General features: G+C 44.1%; 1 protein-coding gene and 1 long non-coding RNA gene across 9 annotated transcripts in view; one reads left to right on the forward strand and one right to left on the reverse strand.

Moving 5' to 3' along the window:
* The window catches only part of smg1 (SMG1 nonsense mediated mRNA decay associated PI3K related kinase), a 58,544-nt gene extending 51,461 nt beyond the window's left edge, over positions 1 to 7,083 (forward strand). For 6 of the 7 annotated variants that reach the window (XM_005462867.4, XM_005462870.4, XM_005462868.4 and 3 more), the window contains 11 exons: positions 338 to 618; positions 1,368 to 1,577; positions 1,848 to 1,985; positions 2,706 to 2,858; positions 2,944 to 3,123; positions 4,029 to 4,256; positions 4,424 to 4,635; positions 4,718 to 4,818; positions 4,996 to 5,169; positions 5,445 to 5,551; positions 5,894 to 7,083. In XM_005462867.4, the coding sequence (XP_005462924.1) occupies positions 338 to 618; positions 1,368 to 1,577; positions 1,848 to 1,985; positions 2,706 to 2,858; positions 2,944 to 3,123; positions 4,029 to 4,256; positions 4,424 to 4,635; positions 4,718 to 4,818; positions 4,996 to 5,169; positions 5,445 to 5,551; positions 5,894 to 5,971 (1,862 nt within the window). In that variant the 3' untranslated portion in view covers positions 5,972 to 7,083. The remainder of the gene's footprint in view (positions 1 to 337; positions 619 to 1,367; positions 1,578 to 1,847; positions 1,986 to 2,705; positions 2,859 to 2,943; positions 3,124 to 4,028; positions 4,257 to 4,423; positions 4,636 to 4,717; positions 4,819 to 4,995; positions 5,170 to 5,444; positions 5,552 to 5,893) is intronic. The other variant, XM_003457930.5, reaches the window with a different exon arrangement.
* Positions 7,084 to 9,102: 2,019 nt separating this feature from the next.
* Positions 9,103 to 13,007, reverse strand: LOC106096900 (uncharacterized). Of its 2 annotated transcripts, XR_001223240.3 has the most exons (3): positions 11,901 to 13,007; positions 11,739 to 11,827; positions 9,103 to 11,660 (listed from the first exon to the last, which is right to left on the reverse strand). It is a non-coding gene; the product is annotated as an uncharacterized LOC106096900 (long non-coding RNA). The 2 variants fall into 2 exon arrangements; XR_002062028.2 differs by having other exon boundaries at positions 9,103 to 11,827.
* Between the last annotated feature and the right edge of the window lie 1,079 nt (positions 13,008 to 14,086).

Raw genomic sequence — 14,086 nt, forward strand, 5'->3', positions numbered from 1 at the left:
ACACAGACTGAGGATGATCTTATCATGTTGTTGCACTTTATTACAAGCACCTGCTTGATGCCATGAACACTTTAGAGAGAACTGAGGAATACATGCTTAAAGCGTTGTTAAAATATTGATTTAGCCGTAATCTACAGCCTTTTCTTCTTCCACTATGAAGTGTTTATCGCTGGATGTTTGTGGTTTGACTTTGTCTGACACAGTCTGACTTTGTGCAAACAGAATGTCTCCCAGAGAAAGAGAGAATATAGCTTTCTGAGGTATTTGTGAGCTCGGTGGTTTAAGTAATCAGATATTCTTGCAGCGTGTCTGATGACTGTGGGACAAATCTTCGCAGGTACCTGTGCCCCAGCTGAGGACCTGTTACCTACAAATGGACCTGTTGGTTTGGGAAAGTCCCTGTACGGCCGGCCCAGCAGCACTGGGTCGGGTGCAGCAGTGGTCAGTGAGGAACAGATGATTCGTCCCATCAAGGCCTTCACTGCTGAGTTTGTCCGGCAGATGCTTATGGGTATGCCCAGCCAAGCCCTCAGTCTGGCCCTCTGCAGCACCCTCTCTGCCCTCGGTGTGGACATTGTCGCTCAGGTGGAAGCAAAAGACTTTGGTGCAGAGAGCAAGGTATGATGAGTGTGGAATTATGTGGTGTGTAGTCTAAGGGGCCTGGAGTCTTTGAGTACTCAGACGACGGGGGAAATGCAGAGTTCAGTTGCACAACATTACACTGTCCCATCCACTCAGTGCTGTGGGCTTTCCAAATAAAATGTCTTTAAATGTTCAGTATTATATCTTTGTTCTCCAGGTTAGGTCAATGTTCTTTTCAACGTTTTTCATGTTTTCCATGTAAACGTTAAAAAAAGAGTGTTCATTTTTGCATTTTTTCAACAGTCTTTAGAAATGCTGAGCACAGGTTGGCTGCATTCTAGTTCAGGTTGGTTGATCTGCTGATCACTGCTGTCCATCTTGGTCAGGTAGTCCTTACTCGGCCTGTTTAAAGATAAATGATGCTCTCTCTGCTGCAGAGAGTTGCAGTAATCAGTGGTTTGAATTAATAACCTGTTCTGTCAAAGCCTCCCCAGACTGTCGGACAGCCATTACCCTTTCTGGACCCATACATACCAATGTGTGTGCTTCACCTGTTCCAAATATTTTTCATGTTGCAACCTTATTCCAAAATGGATTCTTCATTTGCACCAGATTCTACTCACAGTACTCCATCATGGAAAAGTGGAAAAACCTTATATATGAAAAAACCTGTGTGTGTGAAATGTTTTAGCGCAAATGCAAAGTGGATACACATTTATTCTTCCAGTTTTCAAAGACTGTAAAGAATACCATGAATACCTTTGCTATGTGTGGTTTCTCCAAAGGTTTCTCTGGATGAGCTCTGTAAGAAGGCAGTGGAGCAGGGTCTGACGTCAGGTCGAGTCTCCCAGCTGCTGCTGAACAGAGCCACAGTGCTGGTGTCGTCCTATGACACAGCATGGAAAAAGGTTGACCTGCTGAGGAGGCTGGATAGCAACCTGGAAGCTGCCAAGGCCAGCCTGCAGAGGAGCCAGCTGCACATCGCTATGTTCCAGGTACATGCACCAGTGTGCTGATGCTTTTGGAGTTGTGATGCGTTATAGTCTAAGATCACTGTTCACATCACAAAAAATACTTCCAGTCGCCTGCAGTGTAAGCTGAAGATCAGTGAAATTAACACAAAGTGCTGCAAAGAAAGGGGCGAGTTCTGGTCAGCTTTATTAGAATCAGTGGTAATTGATGTCTGGATCATCTCTGACATGATTTCATGTCATTTGGTGGCTTGTCCAAATATACCACAGTTTTTATTGGTACGTTTCTTTCAGTGGCAGCACGAGGATGTTCTGGGTCCCAGTAACCAGCCTTTAAGTGTCAGCATTCCTCCTCGTTCTGTGATCCTCAGCAACATGAAGAAGAAGCTGTACAAGCTGAGTCAGGATGAAGCAGCCATTGTTGCCATTCAGGTGAGTTTGTCTTCATTCCCAGATCTAAACCATAATAGTTTCTGTTCACTTCAGGAGAATGACATTTTAAAAATACTTTAGTATGTTTAACATAGGAACTACTACAGGAAAATCTCATAGTAAAGTTTAACCGCAGCAGCTCAGTAACATTACCTGGAAGGCATGTCTGTGGAATTCAGGACAAGCCTGATGGGTTGCCAGGCCGAGCCAACCAAAAGTCTTATTCTGTGGCCACATTCTGCTTGGCTTTCTGGTTACTATCGCTCTCTCAAGCTAACTTAAGGTTATGTATATAACCCAGGTTCTCTGAGTAGCAGATGTCAGTGTCTCACCCTCATCAGAAGCTCAAATGCTGTTACACCAGCCCCTACAGGCTGGCTAAGTGACACCAATGGCAGGAGGGGCTATGGCCTCCCTGTGTATAGCATCAGGTGTCATTCAGAACAAGCGCACCTCTTCCTCACTTCCACAGTAAGGAGGGGGGTCTGGTGCGACGCTCACTTATGCTACTTTAGCAAAAAGGAAAGTTTTGAAGCCTGATCTTAACCAAGATCACGCCCCCTTTGTTGTAGCGTTCATGTCGCAGAACACGCAGACGCATTGCTATGACGACAAGCATGCACACTGGGTTGTAATGGAAAACCAGTCGATCCCAGTACTATGTAGTAATTATGAGTATCTCACATGAACACCTCCATGTTATGTTGGTGGTGTCTTCAGGAGAAGCTAGCGTCGCTGGAGGCTAGCATCGAGCAGCGTTTAAAGTGGGCCGGTGGAGCCAACCCAGCACTGGCGCCTGTCCTGCAGGACTTTGAGATGACCATCAGAGAGAGACGCGCCATGGTGGCCAGAGACAACCAGCGCACCAGCCAGGTACAGCCGCTGCTGTGTTCACCTCCTACTGTCACTGATCACCACATTTGGACAAAATGCCAATTTTCCCCCTCTTCCTTTCCAGGTCACATTCCTGTGCTCCACGATCCTCAACTTTGAAGGCCTTCGGACCCGATCCCCCGAGGCTCTCAGCATGGATGCAGCCCTGTTTGAACTGCTGAAGCGCTGCCAGCAGACGTGCTCGTACGCTGCCCAGTTTAGCAGCACGGTGTCTGCACTGGAACTCCAGCTCCTGCACAGACTGGTTGGTTTGACCTTTGACCTACATTTCTGTCAACAAAGTTTCTGGTGCAGCCTTGTTTTTGCACCACAGTTACTGATAACATTTTAAATCGAAATAATTAGTCCTTCATCTTTAATTTCCACATGTAATGCTGTGCTGTAACATGTAGGATATTAAACCTAGTTTCAGCCAGCCCTAACAAGTCTGTCAGGCTATAATACATCTAAATAACTATCAGTCTGGCTACATTTAACCAGATGAGTGAGCCGTGGCTCTGTGGGAGGGGTGTCAGACTCCAGTCTTCGAGGGCCGGTGTCCCTGCTGCAGCACACCTGAATAACATTATTTGGTCATTAGCAAGAGTACAGAACTGGACTGCATGCTGAGGTGGCGACACCCCGACCCCACTCAAGTAATTTTAAGTCAATGTGAGTGTTTGGAAAATTGTACTTATAAAAATCCTTTTCTTGCACCCTCAGCATGCAGTCAGACCACCAGCCGAGTTAATAAACTCTGCAAACATTTACTGAGGTCAGCGCGAGGGACAGTTTTCTCCTATCGGTGTCTGGACAACCAGAGTTTACAGGTGCTAGCTAACATTAACCATTTAAAACCAGCTAAGCTTACACCTGGATTAACTTAAAACAAGTAACCTATAAAGCTTTACAATAAATCCACTTTTGACATGTAATGCTTGGAGTTCCTACTGAAACTAAATGTTTCTGTTTGCATTCACAGTTCATCTTTAAAGTCTAACAGATGTGTTTGTATGAAACACGTTCTTTTTGTTTCTCTTTAAATCTCCACCATGTTTACATCCTTATGTTCTTTGCCCTCAGCTGCATTTCTTGAGACATTTTTTGAGTGATCACCCAGTGAGTTTGGAGAAACTTGGTAAGACAGTGTTGTGCTTTCCATTGCTACAGAGTCCAGTGCTAGACTTGCCTATAGGCAGTGTGGAGTGGCTCAGCTGTGCTCAGAGGCAGCTGGAGGATGAGCTGAACATGGAGCAGAGGAATCAGGAGGAACGGGAGCAGCAGCTGGAAACCTGTGGAGAAACTCTGCAGCTGCTGGTGGACTCGATCAAAACGATTCTCTCTAATCACAACCGCCATTTAGCTGACGTCAAGCACCTGCTGAGGGCCATGGCCAAGGTACACCTGAGGCACACACACACACACACACACACAGAGCTGATTTTAAAATCTGGGGTGTTTTCACCACTATTATGTGTTTGTCATTTGAATAAGTGCAGAAGACGAGCGAGTTGCTGCATTCTGCTGTATCTGCAGTCGTCACTGTTCTTACTTATGTCGTACAGGATGAGGAGGCAGCGCTGGCGGATGGTGAAGAGGTGACATACGAGGGCAGCGTGCGTCACTTCCTGTTGGAGTACAAAGCTTGGCAAGACAACATCCAGTTAGTGCTGTTCACCGTTGTCCAGGCCAGTGGACAGCACCTCAGCCAGGAGCAGCTAGAACTACTGGAAGAAATCCCCAGTACTCTGAAAGAGCTGCACTCACAGAGCCAGAGGTGCTTGGGTCACACACACTTAATGATGTTTTTCATTTCCACATAAAAATCTTGTTATTAATGTATCCATTTATTACAACAGCGTCTATAACGGCCTGGTGGGCTTTGCCTCCCCACTGGTGACCGACAGAGACACTGAATGCTCCAGTCCTGTTTCTGCAGCACAGTCGAGCTTTGCAGCAGGTATAGCCTCACACACGAGCACCATCCAATAGTAGCTTGTAACCAGTCAATGTTGTAGCACGCTACAAACTTTGTGGTGGGAAAAGGGGTTTTCACTGTCAGTGTCCGTCCTGTCACGTGAACACAGCTCATGTGGCACGTACACACGTGTGTGTATTTGTTATGTTTTTCATTTAGCTGTCAGATGCAGTGGGGTGAAAACCCAGCCAGACTCGATGTCCCAGAATGCACGCAAGGCTCTCCCACGCAACCTGGGAACCCCGACCGATACCCCGCCCAGTACTCTAGTGAGCAGTAAAGGTCTCAACCCCAGCCCAAAGAGGGCTGTACGAGACCCCAAAACAGGACGAGGTACTCTTCCTTTACTCTCCTCACAATCCTTGGAAACTGGTGTTTTTGAAAAAGCAGCATGTTTCACAAATATGTAACATGTATGCAGCAGTCTGAGGTCAGAAGAGCATTTGTTCCCTTCCTCAGAGTGAGGATTAGTGTCAGTGCTTATGTTCAGCAGGAGTTGCAGGCTTGCTGCATACCTACCTTTAGCAAATGAAATTTTATGCACAGGTTCCCGCACAGATGTGTAACATTAGAGACTTCATCTGAACAAACACTTTGTTCTGTTTCAGCGGTCCAAGAGAGGAACTCGTACGCAGTCAGCGTGTGGAAGAGAGTGAAAGCCAAACTGGAGGGCCGAGACATCGATCCCAACAGGAGGATGAGTGTCTCCGAGCAGGTAGCACATCATTTTGTAACCATCAGGGGAATAGGGAGGCATCTCAAAGCAGCCTCGTGACAGGATGAAGAGATTGTTTAAAAGAATCAAACAAAATGTGCTGACACAGTGTGGAGTAGATGTTTGCTGCTGTGAGAGTCACGTGGGTTTATCACATCTCTGAAGCCTTTGTAATGCAGTAGCATCGGTAGCATCATTCAGCAGGGGTCTGCGTGAGTCTGAGCACAGCAAAGTACAGTTAAATAAAGAGCAGATTACAATCATTATCATAATCAGAGGATCAGATATCGTAACGATAACATTGTCTGTATTTAAAACTGACCACATCTGGTTTGGTTGCAGGTGGACTTTGTTATCAAGGAGGCTACCAACATGGATAACTTGGCCCAGCTGTATGAGGGCTGGACTGCCTGGGTGTGAACGCTCTGCTGCTTCATGTCTGGTCCAGCGAAGGCTTGGAGATCCACCAGAGTCCAGCGGGACTTGGGTGTCAAAACAGCAGTACCAGGCCATACTAGGGGAAGAATATGGGACGTGGATGCTTAGTCCACCCTCCCGCACCCCTGGGTACCCAAACTGGGGCAGCAACCTCGTAGCATTGCTGCAACCACACTCCCCCCAACAATGGGTGATTGGGCTAACACGGCACTTGGTGCGCCTGCTGACCGGCCTTCCTTTTTGGGGTCTGAGTGGGCATGGTGGCATCAGGAGAGGAAGGAGGGAAGGAAGGCAAAAGCCACCTCACCCTCAACTTGCAAATACCTTCCCTCTCTCACCTACATAGCTGACTGTCAAGTTGTACCTATAAACATCACTGCATCTTTTTGTGGCCGTCAGAGCCCAGCAGAGGGCGAGATGAAGCGAGAGGTGAGCCGTTTTCCTCCGGAGCACACAGCTGACACACTGGCTGGGACTTTACTGTGGCTGAAACTCAGTGGACGTTCAGATGGCTTACACGGCTGCGCGTTTTTCTCTCAACATTATCATTCTGAGCAGCCAGTGGGTAACACTGTGAGGGAGGACGGAGTGAAATGGGGGTTTAAAAGACTCTATTTCAATCCAACTGCAAACACGGTGGAAACGTAATAATCAAACTTTGCTTTGGTTGTTAAAAAGAACAAACTTGACTCTAAAGTGCTGTTAGATTTCACCGAATAAAAGATGAATTAGAATTGTTTTCTCAGGAGGTCTTTTTCTGTTTTTTGTGGTTACAGCTGTTGGAATAGTTTCAGGTGGCTGTGAGTCAACTGAAGGGAAAACCTCTGCTTGAGTTTCTTCAGTGTGGATCTTTAATCTGTGTTGTGCTTTACTATCAGTAGGATTAGATTTCTGCCTTTTTCCAACTTGCCTGTCTCGAGCTGCTTGCATCATGTACTTACACCCCAAGCCGTAATGCTTGCTTTTTATGATTTTGGACCTTCTAGTTTTACATTTTTATTGGGAGAAATGTTGTTTTTGGTGATGGTGAAACATGTTAATTCTTAAAACTTTTATTGGATTTTGTTGGATGCCAAATAAACGTGGAACAGAGAGGTGTGGTGTTTTCTGTGACAGCTCTAACTGGGGCTGAACGATTAGACTGGTGGTTTCTCAAAAAAACCAAAACAGGGGTCTGCTGGAAGTGACCATCCTCGCCCAGCTGAACTAAGTAGGGATAAGGTCTTCAACCAGAGCGATCGACAAAAGCTGCCTGGGTCCATTTTGTACAGTCAGCTTCGATCTGTTCGTTGCATTTGAATTTCCTGAGATCTTCTGAAGCTCATCCAGGCGAGACAGTGAAATATACACCTTATGTCAAAACCAGCGATTTATGACAGGGGCAGTAATAAAAGTTCATGGGAGTCATCATTTTTATGAATATCATCAAATTATAATATTTCATAACTCTGTAATAATCAATCATCAGATGGCCAAAAAATATGATGATGAATTGGATGTTTAAACAAACAAATAAAACAAGTTAAAGCCTTCCAGTGGGGCATGCAGCCTCCACCTCCATGTTACAAAAGCACCAGTTTAATTAAGAATCATAATATTGGAATTATTTTAGAAACATTTCCAAAGATATTATATTGGAATAATAATTGTAAAGAAGGCCCAACAGCGTCTCCAATTTGTGAGAATCCTCAGAAAATGGACCTAAAGGAGCTTCTGATCGTCTTCTGCTGCTCCGTTGACAGTGTGCTCCACCTGTGGATGGTTCTCCAGCTGCAGCATCCTGCGGGACCGTCCACACCCAGGACACCGGGGGGGTTAAGCTGCTGCCATCTGGCAGGAGGTTCAGGCGGCTGAGGTCACGGACAGACTCAAGAACAGCTTTTACATCAGGGCAACAGCCCTAATCAGTGCAAACAGCTGAGCTGATTGGATACCTACCTCGACTTTATTATTGTTATTGCCACACACAATAATAATGTGCAATAAACATTCACTCACTCGTTTATTTATTAAAGTCATTTCATTTTTTTGGCTCATACCTTTCTTTAAAGGTTTAAAAAACAAATCTACTTTAAGTTACTGTGTTGTGCCGACGTGGGACAGTTTCCAATTTCGTTGTCCTACTGCACCATGTATGACTGTGCAATGACAATAACGAGCATCTCTTTTACTGTGGTTTAACACATTTTCTCACACACAGGTCGATAAAAAGCTGTCAGAGTGGCACTTTTTGACAAAAAAGTAAAGTTTGTTTTAAAATGACAACAGCACAACATGATTATGATTTATTATTCCATCATTTTAATTTCTATCTTAATCCAAAAACGGAAAATAGATTCAAAGTTCGAATTACAAACGCTCCACCTCATGTAGAGGATCGTACCAGAGCGAGGACCCCCGAGAGTCTCACAGCAGCCAGTGTGGACAAAGTAACATCTGACTCACGGTGCGACCCCCGAGCTGGACTCCTCCCTGATTCACCAATACAGCAAAATAAAGTTTTTAATCTTGTATTTGTGTACTTTGTGGTTATTGAATAAAGATTAGTCACTGATACACAGAGACTGAAAGAAACGTTTTGTTGCTAACCTCTGAGGTTCAAAGTCAACAATGTTTAAATAAGAAAATGCCAAAAGGAGACGAGCAGCCTGAGTCTGTATGTGAAACAAACTCCACAGCAGTGATGCTTGTTCTTACATAGGTGCACTTCCTCTTTGTTTGGGTAGATCTCATTTAAAGTCCATTTTGTTGCCATCCTGTGATCTTATTCTGTTTCCAGGGTTCAGAATGCTGATGTTAGACTCTGTTTGAAATCAGGTTGTGATCTCAAAGTCACTCTCACAGCACTGATTTTAGGGTAATAGTTACAGTATAATGTCATTTAAATTTCCAAACTCCAGTCAAGGTTACGGTGACATTTAAGTTGTTTTGTGTGACTACACACTGCCCATCAGAGGACACTCAGTAAGCTGAACAGCAGAAGTTTCAATCCAGTTTTATCTATACGTCACCAAATTACAACAGTCACCTGGAAGTAAGACAGTCACAAAAATGGTGGAAATTAAATAAATTGGAAAATAATTTTCCAATTTAGAATAAATCAAATGACTTGATTAATACTTATGGTTTTATTTATTATCACATCTGTATTATCTATGACAAAGTGTGTACAGACTGTATGGAGGGCCATACCTTAACGCAGTGGTTCTTAACCTGGGTTCGATCGAACCCTAGGGATTCGGTGAGTCGGTCTCAGGGGTTCGGCAGAGCCTCCGCCGTGACATGCACAGCTCATTTTGTGCACCAGTAAAAAACTTATCTGTGTCTTGAATTTGAAAAAAAATCATATTTTATTTTTCACTAAAAAGGGGTTCAGTGAATGCACATATGAAGCTGGTGGGGTTCAGTACCTCCAACAAGGTTAAGAACCACCGCCTTAACAGGTAAGCTCACCTTTTCAACACATTGTGACATGCAGAGAAATCTTAACAAAGAAGCACCACACAGAGATGGAGCTTGTTTAACCCTAAGCTGACGGGTGGAGCTCTCTATTATACACTTGCCAGTTTGACACTGTGCTTCGAAGGTCAATAACAGCATAACAGAACTCACTTATGGTACTGCATTCATTCTATAAAACAATAACTGTCAGTGACTTTGTACCGCGGTATAAACACAACATTCAAGATAACAGTTAAAAGTAACGTAACCATAAACAATAAAACAAGAACATGTAAACAGCAGCACATGTCCCAAGGCATGATGGGAGAGAACTAGCTGCTTCCCCAACACGCCACAATATGTCTGTGTGCATTACTGACATGATGTCAACATATCAAGGAGTTTATGACTTATCTGTCCTCCTTTTCTCAAAGATTTCACAACATGTGAAGTTACACAGTTTACAACACAGCAATAAAAGTACAATCATCACACAGACAGGAAGTGAACTTTAATATTCCAGGTTCTGTTTGAGTCTCGTTAGATGATGTGAACCATCTGATGGGTCTTACCCAAAATCACTTGTTTGAACTAATGTCGGCAGAAGCAGCTCCTTTTAGCTTCTGTGATGCATTTACTTCTCTCACCTTAAACTAGACGTTAGTGTGGTCAAAGTTAACATGTGTCCTGTTACCATCTTGTATTTCTAAAACCCAACTTCAGTGTTCGCCCTGTAGACTCTCAGATGGAAACACCGATGAATTGAGACATCATCAGGGCGTCTTTAATGTCTTAAATTTTTGCTGTTTCTATGTTTTAAATTAAAAACTTTAACATTTTATATTTTCAAATGAAAGCACAGTGACATGGAAAGATATTTTTCTTTAATGATGTTGCTGCAGCAATCTCAAATACTAATTATTCTGGGATTTTATGTTCGAACTATGTGATTTTGCAAAAGTGTGTGGAGTAAAATGACCTTTCAAATGTTGTGACCAAGAATCATTCAGGGTTATCAACACAAGCTGTTTCAATAGCAGAAACAGTTCTCAGAGGTTACTGTTAGTCTTACAAACACATTCTTCTTCATGTCTGTTTACGTGGTTTTTATGGATAAAGTGATTTTCAGTAGTACAAGCATTGTCTAATCCCCAAAAGTTGATTTTGTTCATCTGGATGTAGCGTATACCACAGCCAAATATGGAGCGTGTCCTCAGCGGCTAGAAGAGAGAAAGACGCCACACGGAGGATGTGGACAAGTGGGGGAAGAATTTGTCTGACAGACAGCTCACCCAAACAGAGAAGAACATCTTTGTGTGACCAAGTGGTCGGCGGGGTTATAAAAGAAATAAAATGACAACGCCACCTGAGGTGGAATTCTAGCCCCCAGGAAATATGAACTTTAAAAATGAAATGTAATTAAAACAACAACAACAACAACATTTGCACAGGTTCAGGGATGCACACTGAGGCCGACTCAAATATTAACACAATTTTATTTATTAATGTAAAATAAAAAACAAAACACTGAGAGCGCACTGAATGTCTAAAACGGTGTCCCAAATTACAATAAAAATAAACACAACTGGGACTTACCAGCGGGGGTGGACCAAAAGAAAACCACACAAAAAACCTACTATAGTCTATTCACCTGGTGCTGTACAACAAAAGAAGTGTGGAAAACGACCCGCCCCCTAAGGTCCCACGGCCGCTGGTAGATCCTCAGTTCGCTGAAATAAAAGCACAAGACATACACATAAAACAGGCTCTCTATATACTAAAAAAAGAAATTAAGAAAAATGGAGATCTGCAATAAAACACACCCACATACACACCACAGAGCACAGATTAGAAGTACTTGTACTCTGCGAGCCAGCCCACAGCTGGTGCTGGTACCGATTGTCCGTAGCCCCACTCAGTCTCGCGCAGCTCTCCACAACTGGGAGAAAAGGGAGAGGCAGTACCAGTTTTGTAACACCAGCCCAATATGCAGCTGAGGATCGCCCCGACCAGCCGCGAAAGCTGGAGTGAAACGATAGTCCAAAAGGGGCTTAGCGTGAGACCCAAAGCCCCCAGGGGCGAGGTAAGCAGCAGGAACAAAACTGGACAGCCAACAGATCGGAACACGAGATAAAACAAGGCAAGACAAGACAGCAGCTAGGCAGGCGTCTCAACTCTTCGCTTAAAATCAGGCAGTTGATCCCTGAGAGGGTGCGGCAGCAATCAAATCCTACAAATAAGAAAAGGCAAAACTAACCTTAATCTTCTTTAATTTACAAAACTAGCAGCTATAAAATAAGCGGCTTACCCCAGAACTTGGAGGCGCTGTACTGCACGGCGGATGCACTCACGCGTCTCCTCACCACGGCTGGAGCAAAGGAAAGAAAAACAGCCGCGCTGTAGCGGGCCGCAAAAATATGACTACTAGTTACTGACTTTGAGAAAAATCAGAGGTCAGAAGGAGGCCTACCTGTAGCAGTCACACGATCCGATCGTAAAATTAACCGATAGGCCAGCATTTACTGCTGTGTCGCACCAGAAGCTCGGGAGGAATGATCCAACAAGAAAAACCGGCTTCCCTTTATACAGGTAAACACCACCCTGTAATCAATATACAGGTGGGTTCCTAATTAACGTAGTTGCGCAGCGAGAGCGAGCGAGAGCAGTAGAGTGAGCGAGAGAGAAAAGAAAGGCGAGTAGCCCATCCGGCTACATTTGCTAAAGAGTTGAATTTTGCTGTCACACCGAGACAAATCCCGCAGGTGGAACTGATCACAGAAACAGAAACTGCAATTTGAAACAACAACAATGCAGACGTGGAAGCAGAGCAACTGCGGACAAAAGTTTCGGCCTGTCTCAGCAATGCAAAGCCCCCAGCATCCAACATCAGCATGAAGGAGAGGAAGGCACTCACATCACTTACTAATGACAACAACATCATCATCCTTCCAGCAGACAACGGTAGGTGCACAGTTTTACTAAACCAGAAAGACTATCATGAGAAAATTTGTCACTGCTCAGTGATGAAAATACAAAAAGGGAAGCAGAAGAACATCACATCAATTTGTCAAAGCTGGGAAGGCTCCTAACGAAAGCTCCAGTCGATCCAGGAGAGGACAACTGCTGACTAAGCGAAAACCTGTAGTGATCCCGTGTCAGGAGTATCGGAGCAGCTGAGATGCATTTTTTCGAAACACTGTGTCTCTGTGGCTTTTAAACCCCAAAACACGCTGCTTGATTTCAAAAGCTCTGCATGCTTCACTCTTCACAAAGCCTTATTGGGCCTTATAGGCTTTATTGATCAGTCTTTTTTTTCTCATTAGTAAAGGGTAGGGCCACCTCTATTTTAAATTGCTTTATTGGTAGATCAGGGAGGAGTCATCTGTGCAAATTTACAAATGAAGAGAAATCACTGTCTGTGTGTTTAAGATAATTATGATAAGGTCTCTGAACGAAAACAATAAACAATAGCAAACTTAACTTGACTCATGCTGGCCTTTCACATAGATATATATATTTTTCTATTTGCTTCTAATACATTCATTGATATAACTGAGGATTGTTGTGTTACAGGAGATGTAAGAACAGTGGTCAAAGCCACTGCATGAATTTTTTTTCTCATTATGTTTCTCCTTTTTGTTTGTTCCATTCTTCTTCTTTTTTTAAATTAAATTTTAGGAGGTTTCTCTTCGCTGTCATTCTCGAAATACATGAGCTTCGACTCACGCAGAACGAACCAGCGCATCTTCCAGTTGCGCCGAGACAAAGTCGACATCCCTCCTAGGGCAGCACGGTGGCACGGTGGTTAGCACTGTTGCCGCACAGCAAGAAGGTCCTGAGTTCAATTCCACCATCAGGCCGGGGTCTTTCTGTGTGGAGTTTGCATGTTCTCCCCGTGTTTGCGTGGGTTCCCTCCGGGTACTCCGGCTTCCTCCCACCGTCCAAAGACATGCAGCTTGTGGGGATAGGTTAATTGGATAATCCAAATTGTCACTAGGTGTGAATGTGGGCGTGAATGGTTGTCTGTCCCTGTGTGTTGGCCCTGCGACAGACTGGCGACCTGTCCAGGGTGTACCCCGCCTCTCGCCCTATGACAGCTGGGATAGGCTCCAGCGCCCCCCGCGACCCTGGAAAGGATGAGGGGAAGCCAATGGATGGATGGGAGGAGTCCCGGCTTGGGGGTCGCACCGGGAGTCAGAGAGAATGTTACTTTGCCCACACCGGCTGCTGTGTGACGATGCACTTTGGTTTGACTGAGATTAAGATTAAACAAACACAAATAAAACAAATTAAAGACTTCCACCAGGGCATGCAGCCTCCAGCTCTCCCCATCCTCACTGTTACAGAAGCACCGGTTTAATTAAGAATACCCTTTGGTTTAACACACTATCCATCGTCCTAGTCCATCGCCATATTGTCATGAGCATATATTTTTTGGTCATATGATTATTGATTATTATTAGTTATGATTAATGAGATATATAGAATATCTTAATTTTATGATATTCATAAAAATTATCACAGCCAATAACTTTTATTACTTCCTTTATTATTTACTAAGTTATAAATCATTTGACGGGGGTCATAAATCACTAGTTTGACACAAAGTTTTTCATGAAAACATCATCAGGTTCAAAGTTCACAGAAGGCACATGA

Source organism: Oreochromis niloticus, linkage group LG4 (genome assembly GCF_001858045.2).
Source record: "Oreochromis niloticus isolate F11D_XX linkage group LG4, O_niloticus_UMD_NMBU, whole genome shotgun sequence".
Taxonomy (NCBI): domain Eukaryota; kingdom Metazoa; phylum Chordata; class Actinopteri; order Cichliformes; family Cichlidae; genus Oreochromis; species Oreochromis niloticus.